The sequence below is a fragment of the Buteo buteo genome, chromosome 8 (genome assembly GCF_964188355.1).
Source record: "Buteo buteo chromosome 8, bButBut1.hap1.1, whole genome shotgun sequence".
Classification (NCBI taxonomy): Eukaryota; Metazoa; Chordata; class Aves; order Accipitriformes; family Accipitridae; genus Buteo; species Buteo buteo.
Window position 1 is genome coordinate 34,385,507 of NC_134178.1, and position 23,768 is coordinate 34,409,274.

Genomic DNA, 23,768 nt, shown 5'->3' on the forward strand with positions numbered 1-23,768 from the left:
AAGGAGGAAACAAAGTATCTGCTTGTGTAAGAAAAAAAAAATTGGACTTTTGTTATATGTGCACTTCGACAGCTGAGACAGTTAAAATCCAGCACAGCATTATATAGCTGGACTAAACTGGGGTGTCATTTGGTACCATTAACTTAACATAAACTGTTATGCCCTACCATAAAATAAATGCCTAGAAGTTCCATGCAGTATTCCTCTGAAAGAGGATTTTATTTCTTTTAAATGTTTTGAATAAACAGTAACTGGGGCCTCAGAACCAGGCCCTATAGCTTTTTACAGAAAATACAATTCTATTCCAAACAGCGAGTCTGAAAAACTGTCACACTCAGTTCATGACGTTATGCATTAAAATCCCACAGTCTCAATCCAGAAAGTTAAAACAGTTTCCCAAAACTGTAGCTCCTAATCTCTCTAGAAACATCACATAAAGCTCTATTACCTCTTGGTTACACAAGTGAAATCACTGGTGAAAAAAAACCTGAACAGGTTAATTAATTACCCTTGCAGAAAATAAATAGTTTCCACATACTTTATGCCAATAACGCATCAGAAAAACCTACATGATATCATAATTTACATACAGGACATTCTATTTTTATTCCAAATCTATTCTAACTTCCTGAATATCAGTACCATGCTGTTGCCCATAAATATCATGTATTCTTTGAAATTATGAACAACTTAACAAAGGAAAAAAAACCCCAAACATTTGCATGGACAAGGTGTATGACAGAATTGGGCTGAGCTGTATTAGTCTATTAATGCTGTATTTATTAATTTCTAAGAGATTACAAAAGGTATGGCAAGTAAAAACAAGCAGGAGGGAAAAGAATGGCTCAACATAAATCATCTACCAGCAATCAGGTATGACTTGTCAGGAGAGATACCCAGATTGCTAACTGTGAAGGGTTTATTTCCTAGCAGCTGCCACTTAACATCAGTGGGTTTTTTGATGAGCACAACCAAGACAATTTCTGAAGCAGAAATTCAAATGGACTGCACCAGTTTAAAATGAAAGCTCTCTTTTCAAAAGAGGAGGGGAGAGGGGCTGCTTAGAGATCTCAGACTGAAAAGCAGCATATTCCAAAGGCGTTTGGAGAAGAGATGAAGAGTAACAGTCCAGCACGGGCTGCTCTGACCTCAGGTAAGTTTAACATGTACAGAGTAGTAGTTTTCAACCTTTTTCAATTTGCAGACCTAAAAAGGGCAATGGATTAAAGACTCCTGACAAGAGATTTGGTTTTCTTAGTTACCTTTCATAAACCCTGAGGAACAGGCTTCTGACTCCCCAAGGGGCTGCAAGACCACACATTAAAAACACTGGTGTCAGAAGGTTGTTTTTTAAAAACCGTTTGCTCTAAATGGTCTGGCTCCTATTGTCAAGCAGTTGGCTTTTTGGTTTAAGAAAGCTGTCTGGTGCATATGAACTCTTGATCACACACTTCAAAGGGAAGGAACACATGTGCAGGATCAGCCTCATAAGACTGGTTGTCTTATGAAGCTGTCGTATGACAACCAGTTGCTCTATAAGGACTGGATATACTCGGTGGGAATAGCAGCCACAAGCTCAGTCTATGCAAGACTGAGTACTGGAAGGTGACAATTTTCCTGAATAAAGCAAGCCAATTTCAGTGATGATCAAAGCACCGCAAAAAGACAAATACAAAAATAAAACTTCTCAGTTGCTCAATTAAAATGAACTAAATGCACACAGGTGGAAAAATTCTCTCCCTCTGGAGCAACTAAAACCAGAGACATAGCCCTACCGCAGCGACGTGCAACGCAGCCGCGGTGTTCCATCCCGCACCCCGCGGTACTTGCGCAGAGCCCCCCAGGCAAGGGCTTCCACGTGGGGGGACTGGAGGGGGAGCCGCGTCGGGGCTGCCGCAGCCCTTGGGAAACAAAGATATGGCCAACGGCAGCGAGAGCAGCCATGTGGGTCTCAAATGAAGCACGGGTTAATCATGCAGATAAATAACCTGGCCTGTGCAAAACAGGCTGCAGTTCTGGGATTCTTTCAGGCGTAGGCTCTTTGTGAGGTAAATAGCTCTTCCAAGCCTTACTAAAAGGCAGTATCTGTTTTCTTTTCTTTAAAAACATTGGAAACGAGAGCCTAAATAATTCCTGCAACGCTTCAGCGCTGAGGATGTACAAATAAAAACAATCTGATGTATGCGCCGGTTCTCTTTTACTTCTCAAGACCAGGATCTGGACTTGATCCTGTCCCCGTTGAAATAACAGAAAAAACCCAAAGTGAAGTTCTATAGGCTACAGCTCTATAAGGTGAGACTGAACTGAAACGTTTAGGAAGCTTTCTTTTCCCTTTTTATCAGTAGTACTACATATGTACAGATTTTTACCAAGTTCTTTGAAAGGTTCAAGTGCTCACCAAAAAAACCCCACCCAAAATCAGATGACATTAATTTGGGAGAAATCTTTTCAGAATACAGCTTCCCGTTCCCCATTCTTTAGCTGCAGATCAGGCGTGGACTATGAACACCACATTGTCCCATGGGTAAGCTCCAGGAGAAAACTTTCTAAAGATTAACTGAATACCCGTAGAGCCTTTTTAACCGCAGCTTTGAAGTGGATATTGACACCACGTCTTCCCTGTTACGTATGAATTATAAGCCTGATTTCTAGATATGAACAGCATCGGTAAATGCTAAATTAAATCATTATTTCTGACATTTTTGCAAAGTTTGTCAACTTCAGTAGCAATACATTCTATCAAAAAGTCTCTCTGTCCAATCTAAAAATGGCTAATACCGCCCTTCACAATCTTCACAACAATTTACGGTCTTTTCAATTCTACCAGTAAGATTTACTAAAAAAAACCCATTATGTTATGAAGATTTATTTTTTTTCCTAAATACAGATCTATATATGATGTAGAATGGCTGGAAATACATGAAAATGTCAATATAAAGCAGAACCTATTTAATGGTAGATTTTCTTTGACGTGTAGTTATTTACATAAAATTTATGAAGAATTCAGTTATTTATGGAAAGTGGGAACTTTCATGGTGTAAACCAGTCACTAAAAGGATTGCCCATCTCTTTTCCAAATAATTTTTGTGTAAAAGGTGCTTGCGCCACAGGGAAGCACCAAAACATGGATGCTGGCAAATAAATGTATGAACACTGACAGCATAACAGAACTGAGTAAGAAGTAAACTGTACTCAAGGAAAGAAAAAAGTAGTATTACAGCTTGTCTGCATTACTTTCTGTATTTGTTCTGATGTGTTTGGGGATGAACTTGGTAGACAACACAACAATTTCACTTCATATTTTCATAATGGTCTCCTTACCAAAACTTGAACAGTTTCAACACTTGGTGTCATTGAGGCAGACAGTGAGTGAACAAGGGGGTCTCTGAATACTTAACATAGACAAGATGCAATAATTTAATTACAAACGTCCCCTTCAATCTTTCTTCCCACCTTTTCGTAGTATTTGACCTCGTAGTCCAAGATGATCCCATTCGGATGTTCGGGTTCTTGCCAAGACAGAGACACGCTGTTCCTGGATGTCCTGTCTTTCCTTATGACTGTGATGGGGGACGGAGCTGTAAGGGGCATGGGGGGAGGAGGGAAGAGAGAAAAGTAAACTGAGTTTATCTCTGTTCCAATCCTTGGCAAAGAGTATTGTTTCCATTTAAAAGACTCACGAGCATAGGTCTGGACTTGTATCAACATTCAGCAGCTGGATTATAGTCCTAGAACACATGCCTTAAAGCATCCTGGCCTCAAGGAAAATGAGCTGAGATTTTCTGTTAGACTGGCAGACCAGTGGCAAGACAGCAGATGGTTTCGATCTGCTACTACAGTGTAAGCAATGAAATACATTTGATATACTAAAATAGAGAACAAAATAACAGTACTACCTATTTGTTATAATGCTGAAGTATTATCATTACCAGACTCTGAAGAACTCCGATAACTTTTTCATATGCACGTGTAAAATGATGCTGGGATAGATTACGTACAAGGAGCTCCTGGTATCCACGACTAGTAATAACCATCAGCACACTGCAGAATACAGCCTCTTTTGTAACATTATTTGGTAAGCTCTCCAGATACAAATTGCTCCCATATACTCTTCTCCTTTACCGCATTTCTTTGAAAATGAAGTTTGAAGAAAAAAAACTAAACTGCAAAATAACCTCATTTCTGATCTGTATTAATCAGTTAGGCATGACAATTGATTGCATGCCACAGACTCACCCATCACCCAAAACTTGGAAGTACTATTAACGTACAGGAAAAAAATCATAATTACCTAAGATTCTTGTACATCAGTTCAGCTTTAGACCACCCAGCTCTACACGTTGTTCCAAGACCAGGGCTAGGTTTCCTGGACTCACTGAAAGCTATGCAATTTTTAAAATTATTTTTTCTGTTTCTTTTGGGTTGGCTTCCCACTCCAAATCCTTCTCTTCCATGGCTTTGGCCAAAATTCATCAGCTTGCAGATCACGCATTAAAGATTGTAACTGTCATTTTTTAAAAAATCTTTTACCAATAAACAGCCTTTTCTCTTAAAATGTAAAAAAAATGTGTTTATAAGTTCAACATTGTGCTATCCTAATAAAAAGGCTCTAGCTGATCTAAACAATTTAATTTCAGCTGAATCCTGTGAAGCTTTTACTGTCCATATAAAACTAGTTGCACTTTACAGGCATTACACATTTGCATGCATTAGCCAGTTTGGGTTTTCTGTTTGGGTTTTCATTCCTGCAAGAGAACTTTCAAAAACCAGAATAAAAGAAGGTTTAATTGAAATAAATTTTGGAAAATTCATTCTGTGTTTGATTTTCCTAAACTTCCATCAAAACATACCTTCTAGTCTTGAGTCATAACCTAAATTTTGGCATCCTCCTTTGAGTAGAGCATCTAGAAAGCTACGTACACCCACACAAGCACATATGTATATACACACTTCCACATCCATTCTGGGCTGAAACACATCCTCTGAGCAGCATTTTCACATGTCACATGGTTCACAATAGCTTTCTGAGAAGATTAAAAAATTGCAAAAATCCTCCCCCCCCCCCTTCCCTCCCCAGCAGGAATAATTTATCCTGAATTTAAATTACCGAAATCAGATTTTGGAGTTTGGGGTTTTCTTTATTGTTGTTTGTGTTTGGGTTTATGGGGAAGTTTTTTTGTTTGTTGGGGTTTTTTTAAGTAGAATGGGAAACAGTCTCTTTCTGTTTTACTCAGACTCACCAGATCCAGGCTTGCTGAAGAACATTAGGGCAAGGTATACATGACTGGTTTGTAATGAACATCCTTCAGTAATTCCACTTGAATTCCACCCAGGCACAAACCAGTGCTGGAGCCAAAATACAAAGTGGTTAGCTGGCTGGACTGCTCTACCGTAGCCAGCTCTACGTTAACTCATATACCCATGCTTGCTGCTTTTATGCTCTTGTAAGTCATTTTTATGTCTTCTTTTTAAGTCAAGCTATTAATCTTTTTTTGTATGTGAATAGATTGCCAAGCCCAGTACCCCAGCTGGTAACACTTCCCATTAAGGTAACATTAATACAGATTTTATGAATAATTAATATATGATTAACAGAAATGGCTTTTCCCCTAATAAATTATGGTAATTTGTGCTATAACACATTCTCAGGGCAGGCTGAAATAATCTTATATGCTCCAATACAGATGTGCTTTAAAAAAAAGCTTTCTTCTAACACAGTATTAATTATTTTGAGCTCATTTACACACATCTCTGCAGATGCTAGCAGTAACTTATCTCACAGCAGTTCATTACAAAAGTGTCTGCTCTGCAGTTATCAATAACATTATAAAACATTCATATACCTTTTCTAATCCCTAGGGTTCCCAAAGCTGCTTAGAAATTACACATACAGAGTGTCTGGAAGACACAGCATCCCACCTCACGGGTAAACGGAGGGGAGGTGGATAATCATGGGGAACACAAAGTTTCGGGCACCTTTAATCCCATGCACAGAACACATCTGAGTTCTGCAACACAGTGCTGCATGGCAGGCCACTCCAACAGCTACTGAACCTCTGAGCTATGGAGATTATGTATTCCAAATCTGTTTAAATCACCATCTTATCCTAACTATGTGGATTACAAAAGTTACCTAGTTTTAAGGCATTAATCTTCAGCGCATAAAGGAACAGTGCCTTCAGACATTTCAGCGGTCAACTATTTATTTCTAGAGGATAAACCGCACTATATATGCTCAGAGGGGAAGATATGTATTTGTAACAATTTTAATTTTTAACACAGGATGTTAAAAATAAAGACTCAAAATCTAGGTATAGATTTCATAATGTTCCCACTGTCTCTGTGTGTTCACAATGGGCTTTACCAGCAACAGCTGACTTTGATCTGGCTCTATGTTTCTCTGACAAAACAGAGCCCTGGAGAGGACGGCCCTCACAAGAACCTCTTCCAGCAGCTCCTCTCCCGGCACGGCGTCAGGCTTGCAGCTCTTTGAAGCACAGGTGACACCGAACTGTGCTGCTCCTGGGACCATTCCAGCACTGGGACCCTCCTTCTGCAAAAAGTGGAGGGGAGGGGAGCAAGGCTAAATCTTGAAGGGAGCATCCCCGACAGCCAGCCTTGCAGAGCCCTTGCAGAGAGACAGAGGAGCACGGCTCTTCTGCTGCGCCTGCTGCCCTGCACAACTGATGTCTCTCCCTCTATTTACTAAATTGTTTCTTTGCCCACGTCCAGAGCTGACTCCTCTACTAACACACGGGATCGACTGATGAACATGTGCCACGCTTCGGTTTGACCAGGGTGAGATAAGATGGTTTGACCGAGATGAGATACAAGGAAAAAACTACCAGCACAGCACGTGGCATAACCCTTCCTTTCTGGTCTGCAAGATGCTGGACTGTTAAAGTTTTAAATCTTAATGCAATCTTTTTGTTTTTTCTGCTATACCCGTTAGGTGGGTTTGAAAAGTGTTAGAAGTCCTCGAGCCCTAATGTAAGAAAACATCTTGTTCCGACAACTTCTAAGTTTACGCTTAAATCTACTGCAATCAATGAATTTAAGATACAGTAAGAGTTAGGGTAACCTGCAAGTCTGTATTGTCCTGCACAGGGACAGTCATATGGCAACAGAGGTGCCTACGGCCCCAGCTCAGGGCCAGGGTGCAATTGGGAGGAATAACTTGACATTTGGACCGTGGAATTAATATCTTTTTGTATGCATCCCTAGACTACAATGTAATAAATCAAAACTTCTGAACTGTGTTCTGAATAGTGTCTAAGCAGAAGTCAGCCTTTATTTCCGTTTGGTAACACAACTAATCCTTCCTTCTCACCAGAGCAGCTCAGTTACTGTATTTTACTATTTACTTTGAAGAGTATGAAAATCCAGAAAAGAGAGAAACCGCTGTTAAAGGACGTTAACATTATACGCCATTAAACAACAAAGGCATCACCATGAGCAGCAATGCATATAGTCTTTAGTCTTATGTATGAGGAAGAGAGAACCAAGAGCTTCCTGTTTCCTGAAAACCATTAAAGAACTATAATAGGATGAGACTAAATTAAATATCAGGCTACAAAAAGGAAGAGAAGTACTTCATATTTAGAATAGCTATTTTTTCATTGCAGTTCCAGGATTTTCCTTTCTTAAATTAAAAGACAGTTAGATTGTGCAACAACAGAATGCTAGAATAGATATTTTAAATGTCTGCAGCTCCCACTGACAAAAAAAATTTGCACTATGGGTTAGCAAATAATGACACATTGTGAAGCTTTTTAGGATAATATAATTTTAAAAACTTACATTTAAGGCATCAATAGCAACACAAAGTTAGGTTAAACTAATTTATCATTTAGAAAACATACATTTCAAGGTAAAACTTAAGGAGAGTGCTTTTTTAGACTAAAAAGTTGAATACACACTATTTCAACCATTTTTTGATAAATCCTGTGGCTTGTATACATCTATGTATTTATTTTTTTATTGGTATTTTGATTAATGTATTAGTACTCTTAACTTCTTCACTGAATAGGAGTTGGGTTTTTTTTATAATGAACTTTAGACTTGTGTGGCCATGCATTAAGAGGTTTAGTCTCAGTGGTCACATGCAATGCATATAGAGGCATTTTTATGCATCAGATGGTTACTATTTGTCTGGTACTACAATCTAACTGGTTTATGACTAGTTTAAGCAGTTAATATGAACATTCAAAACTCCCTAGAGTTACAAGGGGAAATGTACTTTGAGCGCTCAATGTTGTTAGGTAGCATTTGTGACAACTGGGAATGTGGATGTTGAAAAGGTAACAAACGCAATGATCCAGGGAGCTTAAACTCACAAGTGTAAAAACCTCCTCAGTCATGACTATTAAAGGTGTAAGCAAATAACATGAAGGATCTAGCAGAGACGACAATAAAACTCTGCTCAAATTGATTTCCCAGAGAAACTGACCCCAACAGATCATTTGTTTTCCTCCAGTTTAATAGCAGCTGTATATAAATCTCCTTATTGACTTTTTCCTTATTCCTTGATTATTGTTTTCATATGTGACTGGCTTACAGATGTATATATATACACTGCAAGAAAATTCCCTGTCCTGTGACAGGGAGAACTCAGTATTAACTTGGAGAAGCCATGTGTGTACAACTGCTGAAACATTTAGAGTCCTGTTGTTTCTTGCTTAGGTCTCTAGATCACAAATTAAATTTTAGGAAAGGATTTCATTCCAAAATGACCATGGCCTGCTCACTTCCAGCTTTTGCTTACAAGCAGCTATCAGCATCGGAGAGTAAAATATTCCAAGCTGTGCTGAAAGATGGTGCTCAAGAACATATCTGAGCCAGCAGAACTGACTGTATTACCCAAATTGCAACCTCCTCTGCACTGCTGAATAAATGGAAGGCTTGTTCCTTTTTCTTTCTTCAGAAAACTGATGATTTTATTATCTAATCATAATACTCTCATCTGATATAATGTATAAATTTTCTTTAATGTCTATGGTGCCCCTAGGAGGTAATGTGGAACAAGAGCAGTAAATAAAGATCATAATCCGAAAATTAAATCTGCAGCCTCTGACAGTAGGATCCACTGGGACCCAAAGCTGTAAGTCTTAGAGGACCAGTGTCCAAACCACAAAGCTCTCGTACAAGTCAAAGTGGAAATACCAATGGTTAAGGGAACAAACTGATCTCTCGCTTAGAGGCAGTTTGTCTAGAAAACTGGAGTCACATCCACAGAGTGAGGATACAGGCGAGAACTTACCCTGGTGCAAGCATCAGGTGCCCATGCACAGCTCGGTCTGGCACTGCTCATAACGCTCTACGTACACATTTCACCCACGGAACAACCACCCAACTTCTGGGTTTTTGTGAATCAGCCTTCCTACCTCCAGGTTTATCCAACCCTTCCACTACCAAACAGCATTCAATTTGTGACAGCGTCCTAAGTACTGACTCGCAAAGCAGTGTAATGACATCACATCTCCATGACATGACCACGTTAACATGCTGTCTCTAAGAACTGCTACTCTTGCCCTTGGATCCTTTACATCTCCAACGTCTAGTCTGTGGATTAAACATCCAAGGGGTTTATTATAGAAGCCTGCTCACAGAAAGCAAGAGTTGCACTATTTTAAGCCTTCTCTGATTGCATTACTATTTCCTTTCCCTGTTCAGCGCAGTGAAAGGCGCTGCCTCCCTCCAGGCGGTTGTGCTGAAGCAAGGCTGATCCCACAGGGACATTCCAAGAAGCCTCAGTCAGCGCTGGGTTCCCCAGGTGCCTCCCAGGAGGAGGAGGAGGAGGAGGAAGCAGTTACACTTTAACAACGCTTTGGAAACCCGCTAAACCCTACACGCTCCTCTTCCAGATACAATTACCCACCTCTTCACTGCGCCTGCAGACACAGTCCTTTGCCCTTTAATCTCCAGGACACGTAGTTAAACTAGCACAGTACTTGTGTTTGTGCTCCTGCACCTCTTCCTTGAGCTGAAGCAGGCTCAATATATTTTTATGACTTGGGCTGTAAAATGTCATCTGATTCTGTAAAATCATTAGGTGACTGTCAGCCAGAATGCAACGCACCTTTCCTGTCCTTTCAAGTCACCAGGGAGCCTAGCCACCTAGCCTGGATCCTAGCAGGATGCAATCACAAAGAAGTGGGCGAAAAGGTTCCCAGTTTCTGGGAGAGGGCTATCAACATCTAGGCATTTGCACGCATCAAAACGTGGAAGGAAAGAAGTAGGACAAAACTTTAAGGACAAATAGAAGCAGGCTAAGTCTGGATGAAAGCGAGCTGTCTGCGGGAGCTGTGTATGTTTCTCCCAGAAAAAGGACAAAACGTTTTAAAGACTGACTTGTTCATGGTTATTTTAATGGATGATTGCCTGCATTACGGCAGAAGTACCCAAATGCATCTGGAAGCTGGTGGACTCCAGCCTGCGGTCACAGACTCCGGAGCGGCTGTGGGCATTGCACAGGTGCCGCGAAGAAAAGGCGGCAGGGGACTGGAAAGGGGAAAACAAGAAGCTTCAGCAGGAATTGCGCTAAAAGGCAGCTGCTTGATTTCGGTCTCAAATGGGGAGAAAGGCAACCCTCTGGGCAGCAGCTGCCACTGGACAAGTGATTAGCAGAGCTCATTTCTCACTCTTACAAATAAATGCTAAATTAAAAGCAAACTTCATTAAGTGTTGCACATTCATGTTCTCATTTCTCCCTCTTTTTATTAAAAAAGATAGCAAATGCCTTCCACAGAGCAAACAAAATGTTAGACTTGCTCATATGTTTAACACGTGTGTAATAAATCACGGAAACGCCATGTCCATTTGGGAATTATCAGGCTGCATAAGGCACTCGCTTCAGAAACTGAAAATTATGGTGCCATGGCGTTCACAGCTGTTATTTCAGAGAGAAGACAAATGCCATATATGCTTTCATAAGGATTCAGCCCAAAGGTACTCATAACACAAATGTTATTCTTTCTGTTCTCCGTTTTAGATGGTGATGGTGGGAGCTTCACAACACTTTGTATTTTTCACTGAATGTGTTTAAGACCGTATCAGTTTAAAATAAACAGTTTTGCTTTCCCTTCCCCTTTGTTACATTACTTTATATGACATTAGAGCCTCAGGCTTCCTGGTGTGGAGTTTTCAGAAAGAAGAATTTATTCACCATGCTCATAACATCAACTGTCAGGCGTTGAGTAGGCTTTCCCTTTCTGTGAAAGTTTAGTTATTACCTCAACCAGAGAAATCCCATTCATAATTTAAGAAGTATACTGAAGAAGCATCTCTAGAAATGCCATTATCCAAAACTGAAGAGCATTGCCCTCAGGTAAGTAATTTATGATATAAAGTATTTCTCTCCTTTTAAGTCATCACCAAAAGCTCCTGAACCAGTCTGCCAGTAAGTTCCATCAGAGTCTTTTCAACCTTGTCAGAAAACACTGTGAAGGGAAACGGTATTTCTGAAACTTCTTGCCCTGACATTCTTTGGTAGTTTCACAGATGGCTTTGGACCAATCGCTTTTGCAAAGGTTAACCAGGACAGGAGAATCTCCAATGGAACAGACTCGAAAGGTGATCACATCTCCTTTCACTTTCTTTTGGATTTTGGGGTGATTGAACTTTTGTTTTTGTTTGGTTTTAAACAGTTTCTTTATATATATAAGCATTGTTTACTAGAAGGAATGCTAGAAAGAAAACTCTTTCATATGTATTCTGCTGTAGAATTAGACACTGCAAGAAAAGTCAAAAGAAGCAAAGAAATATAAGCTCCTTGAGGGATTTCTAGTGTCAAGCTTACAAATTCCAAGGACGCTCACTTCGCAACTCTGGGAAGATGGCACTAGCAAGAAGCAGCAAAGCCTTTAATTTTCAGAACAAGGCTGGCTTCAGAGGGTACCTGTCTTCATGAGCAGGATGACACATCCACAGGCTCAGATCAGCTTATGTAGTTGGTCTGAGTAAAACCAAAGCTTCATGTATGTGAAGACTGTAGCATGCAGGGGTGCGTAACTTTGAAACTATAATTTGGTTTTATATTAAAATGCTTTTAAAAAATAATTATTACATAGATAACTCCCATTGACAAGAACAGTCCCCAAACCCAAAGAAACAAGTAACATTTTTTTCCCAGCTGTCCCCAGCCTGTAAATTGTCTAGACAGAATAGCTTCAAGAAGCAAGGGAAGTTGATGGCTTTGTTCATGATCAAGAGGAACACGGACTATTTCCCTCAGTGGTTACTGAGAATGCTAGCTCACATAAGGGAAAGTGAGCCAGAAGTCTAAGGAATATTATTTAACTGAGCACTAAGCACCCTGTTTACCTACATTGCTTTATCTTTACTGTTTTACCAAACCAAGATATTAAATGAGAATCCACACGTAGCCTCATGTTAAAGACTGAAACAGAAGCAGTAGTGAAAACCATTCTCCACTGATGGCTGACTACAAACTTCACTATGGCCTCTGGAAAAGGTAGGTAAAAGCATTGGAAGTGAAAAACACTGGCTGAGCCACAAACTTCACCTGAGAACTTTCTCTAAGGTCACGAGCGTTCACATGAGGACTGTGTGCACACAGAAGAGACCAATGTATGTCACAGACTTCGAAGCCTCGGCAGAGCTTCCTTGACATTCAGGGGAAAAGGGATCAAAGGCTTCGCAGGCAGAACATCTCTAGCTAGTAAGAGGCTATGCATGGAGTGACATTGTTAAAACACTTCCCTTTTATATCCCTAAAGGAGGAGTTTTATTGAGTTAAAATGATCCTTGAATAGCCTCTGGGCTGAACTGTAAAACACATTTGAAAAGCGTAAAATCTTTATTTATGCCAGGAATGTTTGAAACTCAAAAGATAAATGTCATTCAAAAAACCAAGCATGTCCTAGGTATTCAGTACGTAATGGGGCACAGCTGTAATAACAGTCAGTGAACCGGAGACTCCCTACATCATGTCATTAGCTCACTTTTAATAAGTCTATCTTCTTGTCCTTTTTATAAGGACCATAGGGAAAGAAAGAAATATATCATGCACCAAACATCTGTGGCTTTCTCAAATTGTCTCTCTTAGAAGATAGATCTACTTAAGGGACCTGTCTTGGGATATAGATTGTAAAGTGCACACAACCCTTTCTAAATATGGATTTTATTTAAACAGGGAGCATTACACATTGTTTGTGAGTTGCTGAAGACAATGCAGTCTAGCTTAACAGAATAAAGGCTGAATGCATAAAATAGCATCACAGTTCCTGCAAGTAATCAAAGACATATATTGAAATAAAGCTTGGTGCTCAACTTGGTGTCGAATTTATTCCCTTGAAGCCACAGATTTCAGGCAAATAAAATTGTACTTCTGAGGAGGTTTTAACAACTTTTGCTGGGAGCTAAGTGAGTCTTTGCTTACAATGGCACTGAAAAGTTTACTGATTCTTTCTCCATTTTAATGTTTATCCTCCAAGCTGAAACTACAGGATGGCCTGAAATTTTCGATCTCAATCTGCAAATGACACATGTAGATCAAGACGTTACAAACCAGCTATGTCTACCCCTTAAGACTCTCCTTCCAATGGTCCTAATTGCTGTACCTAGTGGTCAGTTTTGTTCTCAAGCTTTTTTGAACAATTTTCATTCTGGCCCCTTGCAAAAACTCCGTAGCGCCCTATTGGTTACCTCCTCCTTAAACAAATGTATCCCTTCTGTGTTTCAAAACAACAGCTAATACATTTAAGAAAGAGACAGGAGTGAAAATAAATTGGACTCAATGAATGTAACAGACTGGGCCATGTGTTTACACCAGAAAAAAATATATGGTTGATATGTTTTTATCAAATTGTTATTGATTAATCCAGAAAAAAAATGAGAAAGAAAAATGGATTACGGAGTCAACTTCCAGACCTGATACTGCCACACATAGGTGCACATGCACAGCTACTATTGCAGTCATCTGTTTTCCTACACCTCTTCATGCATGGGTTAAACGATTAAGCAAGATGATTAAACAGGCTACATGAATTGTTCTGCTTTGTGGGTTTTAGAAATACAAAAGATAAAAGGAGGATACTCCTGATAATCAGACTACTGCTCTCCTGGGGAAGCCTGAGATGATATAGGGTATATCTAGTTTTTTGTTATTCTTTGTACTATAGCCGTGCATAGATGCCTCAGTTTGGATCCAGGTGTGGTTATTCTCATTAAAGCTTCCTATATGAGAAGAGCCATCCAGAGAAAGGAATCAACATTTTACAAGTGCACAAATGAATTGTGGGGGGACCAAAACTCGGCTTTAGGCATTTTTTGGCACTTAATTGAGGAGCATAATCACTTTCTATAGTTACTAGGAAAAGACCGGCACCTCTAGGTAGAATTTAGCCTCCTGTGTTTCCTTTGCATTTCTTTCTACAGCAGGTAAGCAGAGATTCCTATTTATACTCCGTGTTTTTGATTATTTGTTTGTTTTCAGGGGGCAGGGGGTCAACTATCTGAATCCTATACGGATTGTGTAGAAGAGCTGGGTTGAACTGAAGGCAGAGTTTGAGGGGGTCTCTTGTTACAACATGTCCCCTTTGTTCCTCTCCTGATGGCAGAATATGTGACAGCACAAAACTCTTTGGAATCAATTTAGTACTGACACTGGCTTATTGTAGCTGAACTCAGTCATTACCACCATTCGCAGCTGCACTGTTGAGACCTTGGTTTACAAGGCCTTAAGTCCTTAAGAACTAATCAAACATAAAACTACTTTTAAAGCTGTTCCACTGTGCTTTTAGTAATTAAAAGAAAACAGTCTATTTTATTATCAAGCAGGCATGCAGTAAATACCTGAAGTATTAAAAAAAAAAAAGTATTTGGGCATCAGCATGGTTATATTTGGAAAATATAGAAAATGTAATAACTTTCATTGAACTTTGTTGCTAATAATTATTCTGCTGGAATCCTGGACACTGAATCTTATCAGAAATAATGGAAGGGGTAAGACCTCAGGAAGATGCATGTGCAAAGTCACGGTTTGGAGACAGAATATTCAGCCTGACATGGAGTAAGCTGCTCTATCCAGAAAAATGCTGTTGCAGAAAGAGGGTCACAGACTTAATTCCTTGTTCCCACCTATCCTGTACAAGGTTTCAATTTTGCTCATTCTCTTTGCCCCTGTGAACCCTCTGGTCTAACCTGGACAACTAGATTTGCTACCCTACGTGATGACCCAGAACCCTTTGTCTATGGTACATGGAAATTAAAGATAAAACTGTAGACAAGCTCTCCTGGGAGAGCAGTTCATTTTCTAGAGCTTACAGAGTTCTTACAGCTAGGAAGCCCAAAGACTTCTTCAAACATAAATTATCTGTCTCCACAGTAAAACTGTACTAGTGTAATGTAAACTTGTTTATAAACTAATTTGTTCAGATTGGTTCAAATCCCAAAATGGGCATTCTTCCTAAAGAATGTTCCAATTACTTTAACGTGAAAAAGTAGGAAAAAACTAATTCTTAGAGTAACACAAGTGTCACCATGCAGAGGTTTGCAGCAGTTTAACTGAAATGCTCCTATGCAATTCAAAACTGCTTCCCCCCCATAATGAGGTATCCTAATATTCACATGGGGAAAGTTAGTTAGTGGAAAGTAGGTCTCAGTTTATTCATTGCTGACTCCGAGGGGGACTACCATAGCTGTTTGCTATAGTACCAGAGCATACAGTAATGCTGTACAATACACAGATGAGCAAGACTGGATCCTGTAGTCTTTCTGATGAAAAAGCTTAGGAAGGAGCTGGTAACCCACAGGCAATTTAACTAAATCAAATTGCTCTTTCTAATGCCATCCAGTCTTTTGGAAGTATTCTGTATAATAAGCCAATCCTACCACAGTTTTCCATATTCATGCATGCACAAACTTTATGTGCTGTGACAAATGGTAAGAGTTTTGAGGTTATCATTGCTAAACACCAAAGCAAATGATCCAACAATACTCTCCCAAATTTCTTTGAGGGGGGGATATTGAGGTTTACAGCCCCTCAGCACCCATAGGTTTACTTTCTCTCCAGCCTGAGTAACCGTATGGGCAGTTTACTCCCCCAAATTTCATTGAGAAGGCCTCGATACATGGATGAAAAGATCAGCATTAAAAGACGACAGTAATTACTGAACAGGCCCTTACCTGGTCTCCTTCCAGTTGCCGCTATCCTCTTTGCACAAAAGCATCACACATGGATTGAGGTGGGACGGAGGCCTCTGCAGATCACCTAGCCCACTCCCCTGCTGAAAGCAGGGTCAACCATAGCGGGTTGCTCAGGACCTTGATTAGTCAGGTTTTGAATACCACCACAGATGGAGATAACACAGTCTCTTTGGGCTACCTGTTCCAGTGCTCAATCACGCTTAGAGTAAAAAAGTTTTTTTTCCTACATTTAAACAGAATTTCTTGTATTTCAGTTTTTGACCACTGCCTCTCATCCTGTCACTAAGAACCACTGAAGAAAACCTGGCTCTTTCTTCTTTATACCCTCCTATATATCAGGCCTTTATATACATTGATAAGATCCACCTGAGCCTCCTCTCCCCCAGGCTGGGCAGTCCCACCTCTCTCAGCCTCTCCTCATATGACAGATGTTCCTCTCCCTTAATCATCTTAGTTACCCTTCACTGGTCTTGCCTCAGTATATCTGTCTCTCTTGTACTGGGCAGGGGCTAAGCTGGACACACCACACGTGGCATCAACAGCGCTGAGTCGAGGGGAAGGATCACCTCCCTTGACCTGCTGGCAGTGCTCTTTCTCCTGCAGTCCCAGATGCTCCACTGGGACCTCCAGATCCTTTCCTGCAAAGCTGCCTTCCCTCCAGTTTGCCTCCAGCACGTACTGACTGGTGCAGAGGGTTAGTCCTCCCCAGGTGCAGGATGTACTCAACTACAGGAATGCTAAAGATTGACATTCAAAATAGCATGCTGGAGGAAGCTCACCAGAATTACATTCTGGAAAGTTAGGAAAATGCAGACTTTAAGCTTCTTCACAGTGCCAAAAACATGACTGTTGAGGAAATGTTCTGTATCAATTTTACACATCATCTTATTCAACTTTGGGACGCAAACCCAGAATAAGAATTCTTTACAAACCAATTCTAACACCTCCTCCAGGCAAAACTAGAGCCTTTAAAGGTAACGGCCAGTGAATGCTAGTTGTTTCTGACTTAGCTTTTAAGCAGTTAAATACATTTTTAGCATTAGGTATATGCTTATATCCAAGAGACTTATATGGATTGTGATTACACAGATACCACATTTATTTGTTAGATAAGAAGTGCAGCCCCCTTCAGGAATACAGAAGGTTTTATTTGTTATTGCTCACTTTGGGATTTCCCCAACTTTCAACAAACTGAGGATGCTTTCAGTATTTGTTTTGTTTTACACAATAAATACAGCGAGAACTGTATTTATTATTTATTAGACATGCCAGTATCATATGGTTTGCATGATTTTATAGTCACTAGAACTAACAAATAAAAACTAAACAAAACTAAGCAAACAGATTTTGGATCAAACAAACAGAACCACTTCTTGTATGATGAACCTTGCTCACCAGATCTGCCTGGAGGAAAGGATGGGGATGGCACTGTGTGTGCTGGGATACCAGTGGGATGGCCAAGGCTTCCTAAGATGTACCTGGATACATCAATATCTGCTAATGGTACAGATCCCTGAAAGTTCTCCTCATCTCCTCTAGATTGCAAAGATCACTGCAGAGAATGTCTATTTAAAGTGCTGTTAAGTCAATTAGGTCGTTGGTTAAAATATTAATCTTTTTGCTCAGCATTCCTGACTCATACCTACAACCTGTATGACTGTGTGTGATACCACAAAAGCAGTGATAGGGCAGAAAAAACCTGTTCCTTTCTCATGCAGCATCTGCAAAACATATTCAACTCATATATGTCCCTGACCGAATGGCTGTGTTTCACACTGAAAACCGTCTCCCTCATTTTTGTAAACTGATTACCGAGTAGCATGATTGTGTTGTCCCTACCAAATCTTAGTCTTTCTTCAGTGAATTCCACACCCTATTTCCATTTAAAACCTCTTTGGGCTCCAATATGAGTCTTCTGCTTGCTACTGCTGAAAGGCAGTAAAGGCAGAACTGCCCTGACCTGGACTGGATGTCTTTTCCCTTTAGGTTACTTATAAAGCTCCCAGGAATGGACAACCTTCTGGTCTTAACAGATAAATGCATTTTAAAAAAGCCCATGAACTGTGTTCAGAAAACCCAGTGAACCTGATCACACTCGCAACAAGCCAGGTAGCGTGGCATGGCTGTCAGCCTCTCTGCGTGGCACGTTCGCAATTAGCAGGCCACCTCCACGGGTACCGAATTCCGTACCCTCTCCAGCAGCAGCCAGTGACCCTTTCTAAACGGGGTTGATTGGTGTTATTAGGAGATAACATCTGTGAGGGGCAACATATTGACGTGAGGTGAGAGCTTTCTTCAGGCAGCAGCAGAATGCTTCAATATAACTCAGAGGAAGCTGTATCAGGCGGCAACTGAAGGCATGTACTACACTCCAATCAACGAGGATGATCAACAAACTAAATTAAATAGAAACGTGTGCCCTTTGTCTTTTACTTCCACACCAAAGACAGAAAGACTTACGGGAATTAGAAATACTGCAGTGTCATACCTGTCTAGCCATATTTTGCAAGACACTTTTTTTTTTTTTTCCAGGGATGTCTGCTCATTAACCTTCACTGAAAGGGAAGGAAAAGAAAATGCAATAAAAGCGCAGCAAAACTCAGGCCAGACAGTTAGAAGAAAAAAACCAATCCATTTTCTGAAACAATTCTGAATTTCCCTCAATTCAGGGGACTGGATCTTGGCTTTACAACAGTTTTGTACTGTAAAATGTATTATCCTTCTTGCACTCACAGCACCAGCAGAATCAGAGTCTGGATGTTTCAAAGCTCACAAGTGACAAAGAAGCACAACTTTCCTTTACTTCTAGACCAGGTTTGAAAAATCTCCAGGAAAATATTTTTGAGATTTTTAGTTACAGACTCTAGAACTCAAGAGTCACTGTAAAGGTATCAGCAAATTTTTCAGCAACATTTAAGGTGACCCTTTTTATGTGTGTATATATCTGCGTGTATATGTAAATTACAAATATGTGTATTCATGTGTGTATATAATCTGTTTACGTACAAAAACGGAGCTGCTGTGCAAACTGACTGACTCCTAACATATCAGCTGAATGTATTGTAACACACTCTGGCAGATCTCCCAGCTGCTGCATTACAGAAAATCAGTACTATGCACGTTTTGATCTATTAGGCTGGTGATGGATTCATAGGCAGAAATGCTCACATGTACTGTGAGAAACATCGAAAGAAATGTTTGTTCGATTTTCAGCAGGCCTTTGTAGCTCAGAGACCCAGCAAACATAACACCAACCAATGCCTGTCTTGAACTGAGTTCATCTGAAGTAAAGATGTATAATGTCCAATTTTCACCACCAAGAGAACTGCTGCAAAAATCACATTTTTGTCATTAGAAAATACAAAACATTCTGCAGTTCTGCCTCAGGCTCTCAGAAACTCACGTACTTGAAAACCAGTGTTTTGGGTGGGTGAGGGACATTCTGCAGAACAGTTTTCACTAAGCTGGGATGGGCCCTGGCAGTGCTTGAAGAAAGCACGTGGATACTGAAAATCCAAGATTAAGACTGCAACTTCATCATACCCATTGCAAGGGTACAGGCCTCTCAAATCATGGTCGGCAGGAGTGAAATAGCCTGGATTCAGGAGAGACTGAGGAGATCCAGGTTGTAGGGACCTTCTATACTTCAATCCTCTCTCCAAAACTTGCAGCCTACTGACTGACATCTTTCCTTCTGCAGGCTTGCCAGGGGCTCTGTCCCCAGAATCCGGCCGGCCGTACCGAACCCTATCGCCCCATGTGATACCCCACCCGCGGAGCAACCTCCCAAAACAACATGTCTCTCCTACTGCCCTGAGTCCAGCAGAGCTTGGTCATTTAACCCAAGCTTTATCCAACTGGTGGATACCTCTGTCCTGGAAGCAACGTACCTAAAATCAGAGGGCACAAATAATAGCCCTAGAGTCATGACTGGCTTTTGCGGTCTTTTGGTGTCTTCCAGATCCAGCTCAACGGTGCTTTAATTCTTTTTTGAAACACCCCCCAGTTAAACCCTTAGTTATAATGCAGTCTAAGATCTTCAGACCTTCTCCCCCCACCCAGGTGTTTAAGTATGACATTAGCTAAAAATATGCTTCTGGTGTGTCCCTTTTGTGATCTAACGAGGTGGGGAATGCAAGAGAAATTGCATTTTTGTAATTATGCTTTAAAAGATTACTTATATAGATATTTAAGGTCTAATTTTAGCAACTTGCAGAATTTCTAGGGGAATTCTAATATAGTAAACCAATTGGCATGATCAAGGCATAGCACAATTAAGCCTGTAGTAACCCACAACACCTAAATATATGTAAAGCAAGAATGGGCTATGCATAAAAGTAGAAAACAAACAAACAAATTGCTTAAGCAGCCTGTGGGTTGCATTAAACAAAGTTGCTATTGCCAGAAATGCATTGACTCTGCCACGTCAGAGGACCTGTGCGTTCCAAAACAAAATAAAAGTCCACCTTGCATCACAGTGCAAAGGCAGCCAGCTCTGGGCCCTGGGGAAGCATGCTGCAAAGCAGGAGGCCTCTGCAGAGCAATACCTTTCACTGATCCTAGACAGTTCATTCTAGGGGAGTGTCCCCAGGTGATTTCTAATGCTACAGTGATGAACAGGCTGAAAGGTTGTATCTCTGATATAAAAAACAGAAGAAAAGAGAGCAACTAAACAAAGGCTGCTCAAGTCACTGGCACAAATATACAAAACATGTAACTATAACAGTAGCAAGTTATTTGGAGTGGACATAAAATGCAAGTTTCAGAGCTGACGTCAGTGCCTAAATGAAAAAGAGATCATGAGAAGATGTTTCAACTGGGTAGATTCACCTCTGCCTGCCTACTGCATAGACAGTCCTCCAGAGCATTTGGAAATGTAGTGACTGCTGTCAGAAAACAGTCTGTTCTCATATTTTTATGCCTCCCACTAAAGCTGATCTGTGATCTGAGGAGAAGAGATATATCCTCTAAAGTGAAAAACTTTGCAATGATGTAGTTTACTAGGAGAATGTCTACTTAGAACAACGTCGGTTTGTGCTTTGAGGAAGACAGAAATGTAGGTATTTTGGGGTCGGGGTGTGGGATGGGAGGAGGTGGGAGAAGACTTACTGCACACACGCATGCTTTCAGTACAAACCTTCCTGATGGTGAAACGCGTGGAGCAGAACTACAGAAATTTCAGGATCTAGTCTCTCTTCACTGGCAAACATCGCTGCTAAAAAAATGGTACCTAAACAAATGCTAGAGAAGAGTCTAGATTCTTCACATCTTTTAGATAAATGTAACCTTGCCAAATGAGAAGCAAATGGTAGAATAGTGCAGCAGTGACAAAAGCTCTGATCCGACAGTCAGGGCATACTGCTGTGCTCATGCAGGGCCTCAATGACTTTAATAAGTCTCCACAGAAGCAGAGCAGTCCCTTTGCACACTATCGGCTACGAAACCAGGACCTAATGCAGTATTCAGCTCCACACCCCCATCATGTTGGCAATAATTCAGAGTTGGTGAGACAACTTGTAAAAGAAAAAAAAAAAAAAAGCAGTGTTTTAAACCTCTCTAATTTAATATTAGCTTTTTATGTGTCTAACATCAAAGCATTTTTTCACTTCTATTTAATCAAAATTAATCACTAAGATTACTACAGTAATTTATGTTGGACATTATTGAAATGAGTGTTTTATTAAAATCTGGTTTTATTAATAAAACACATTCTGGCTAAGGAATCATGTGAGTCTGCTATTAGAGACTATTAACTGGGAACTGGGAGTTAATCACAACAGTCATGTTGCCAGGTCCTTTGACAGCAACACATACTGGGTTTGTTTCTGCTTTTACTTTTACTAGCATATTCAAGTCAATTAGTTACCCTAGCACACCAGCGGTCAGAGTAACTCCTATAAAATAGGTAAACAAAGGTACTTACAACTCAGTGGTTTTGAACAAAGAAAGGGTAATCGGAAAGAGACTCACCAGCCTGATTGGTTGTGATGCTGACAGCAGCAAATTGTCTGGAAAGTGTACTCAAGTCAGATACCCCGTTGACTGCATCAATCTCAAAAGTGTAATTGGTATGTGCCAAAAGGTCCACTACTGTCACCGTGGTGTTGGTGAGTCCAGTCTGACGGGGTAAGAATCGCACGTTGTCGCTACACGGCTCACACATCTTGATGTTTCCTCCACATTTTTTGCAAATGATGTTGAAAGTGACATCTTTCCGACCTCCAGTGTCAAGAGGCCAGCTCCAGTCCAGGATAACAGACGTCTCATTGATGTTAGAGATAACATTTCTTGGAGCAGATGGCGGTCCTATAAAAGGAAACGGGAAATCAGAGGGATGAGATTCTCCGTAGTGCTCTAAGATGGGAGTAACAAGGTTGCAAAAATAAAAAAGTCAAAAACATAAATAACCAAAGTCTTCTAGTTATTCCCTATAGAGACTCCTGAAATATTTCACTGGACTTCAGACCTAGACTATCAAGAACCATGTTTTCTTATAGACAGACAGTACCTTCAGGGTACAGTTCAGGACTGCGGCCTGAAAATACTGGTAGCAATTTAAAAATCCTAGCTCTCCTTCTTGAGTCTGACAGAGAACAAGAAGGAGCAAATGAAAATAGAAAGTCATAAACCCAGCCCACCAATTTTTGGTAGCCTGTCCAACATGTAAGAAGACATGGGAGGCAGGGAATGGCTGACTGCAATGGGACATGAGAGGAAGCAAGCAAGCTGCTGAGATACAGATGGAGGAGCAAGAATGACAGCCCCGAGCATAATGATGCTACTCACTGGTGCAAGCCATGGATGGAGGGTCTTTCTCAGAGCGAAAGTAATTCTTTTCACACCTGCAGTTCAGAGACGCATCTTCGTAGGTAGAGCTGTGAGGTGGGCATTTGGCACACTTCACATTGCCGGCAGAGGCTTTGTAGAATCCAGGTCGACATGCTGCAAAATAATAGGAGTATAGTTTTAGATTCCATGGACATCTCCTTAATTTTAACATGTGACTTTGCTACTGCCCTGCGACCAATCCATATGTAGATCACATTTTGCAGACATTTATGGTCTAATAATAGAGATTTTTCTCATAATGAGGAAGCTGATGGAAATAAAACCTCTTGGTAGAACGGAGCTCTTCATGCATCAACTTGGATTCATATTTAATTTTGCCTGAAAAACAAAACAGTGTATTTCACCACTAAAAAGAAACATTTTCTATGTTGCATTTTGAGATCCTCACTTATTTTTTTTCTCTTCTGGTTAATTTACCAGAACGTTGGCCCTATCTTGCATAAGAAGCTAACTTTATCCTCTCTCTGCTGCCAAGGTTTGCTTACAAGGGCACACTAATTGTAAACTCTGTCTCTTCAGTTCAGCAGGACTAAGCAAGCCAAAACCAAGAAAATAACCTGAACAGTGAAAGATCTATTCCATATCTAAAGGACCATGCTTCAGGCTCAACGAGCTGCTTCTGATACTATCGGGAACTCTCATGGTCTGTACAATTTTTACATTAACACAGTCCTCTAGGGATGGCGCTCGAACTCACAAAAGCTGCTTGTGAAAATCTCTGGGTGGTGGTGTTTCCTTAACACTGGCACACT

At 40.5% G+C, this 23,768-nt stretch overlaps 1 protein-coding gene across 5 annotated transcripts in view; it reads right to left on the bottom strand.

The window, feature by feature from the left end:
* Positions 1–23,768, bottom strand: part of EPHA3 (EPH receptor A3) — a 338,330-nt gene that overhangs the window by 161,218 nt on the left and 153,344 nt on the right. For all 5 annotated transcript variants that reach the window (XM_075034067.1, XM_075034068.1, XM_075034070.1 and 2 more), the window contains exons 4-6: positions 22,954–23,109; positions 22,138–22,473; positions 3,454–3,578 (exon numbers count right to left, since the gene is read on the bottom strand). In XM_075034067.1, coding sequence (XP_074890168.1) covers positions 3,454–3,578; positions 22,138–22,473; positions 22,954–23,109 — 617 coding nt within the window. The remainder of the gene's footprint in view (positions 1–3,453; positions 3,579–22,137; positions 22,474–22,953; positions 23,110–23,768) is intronic.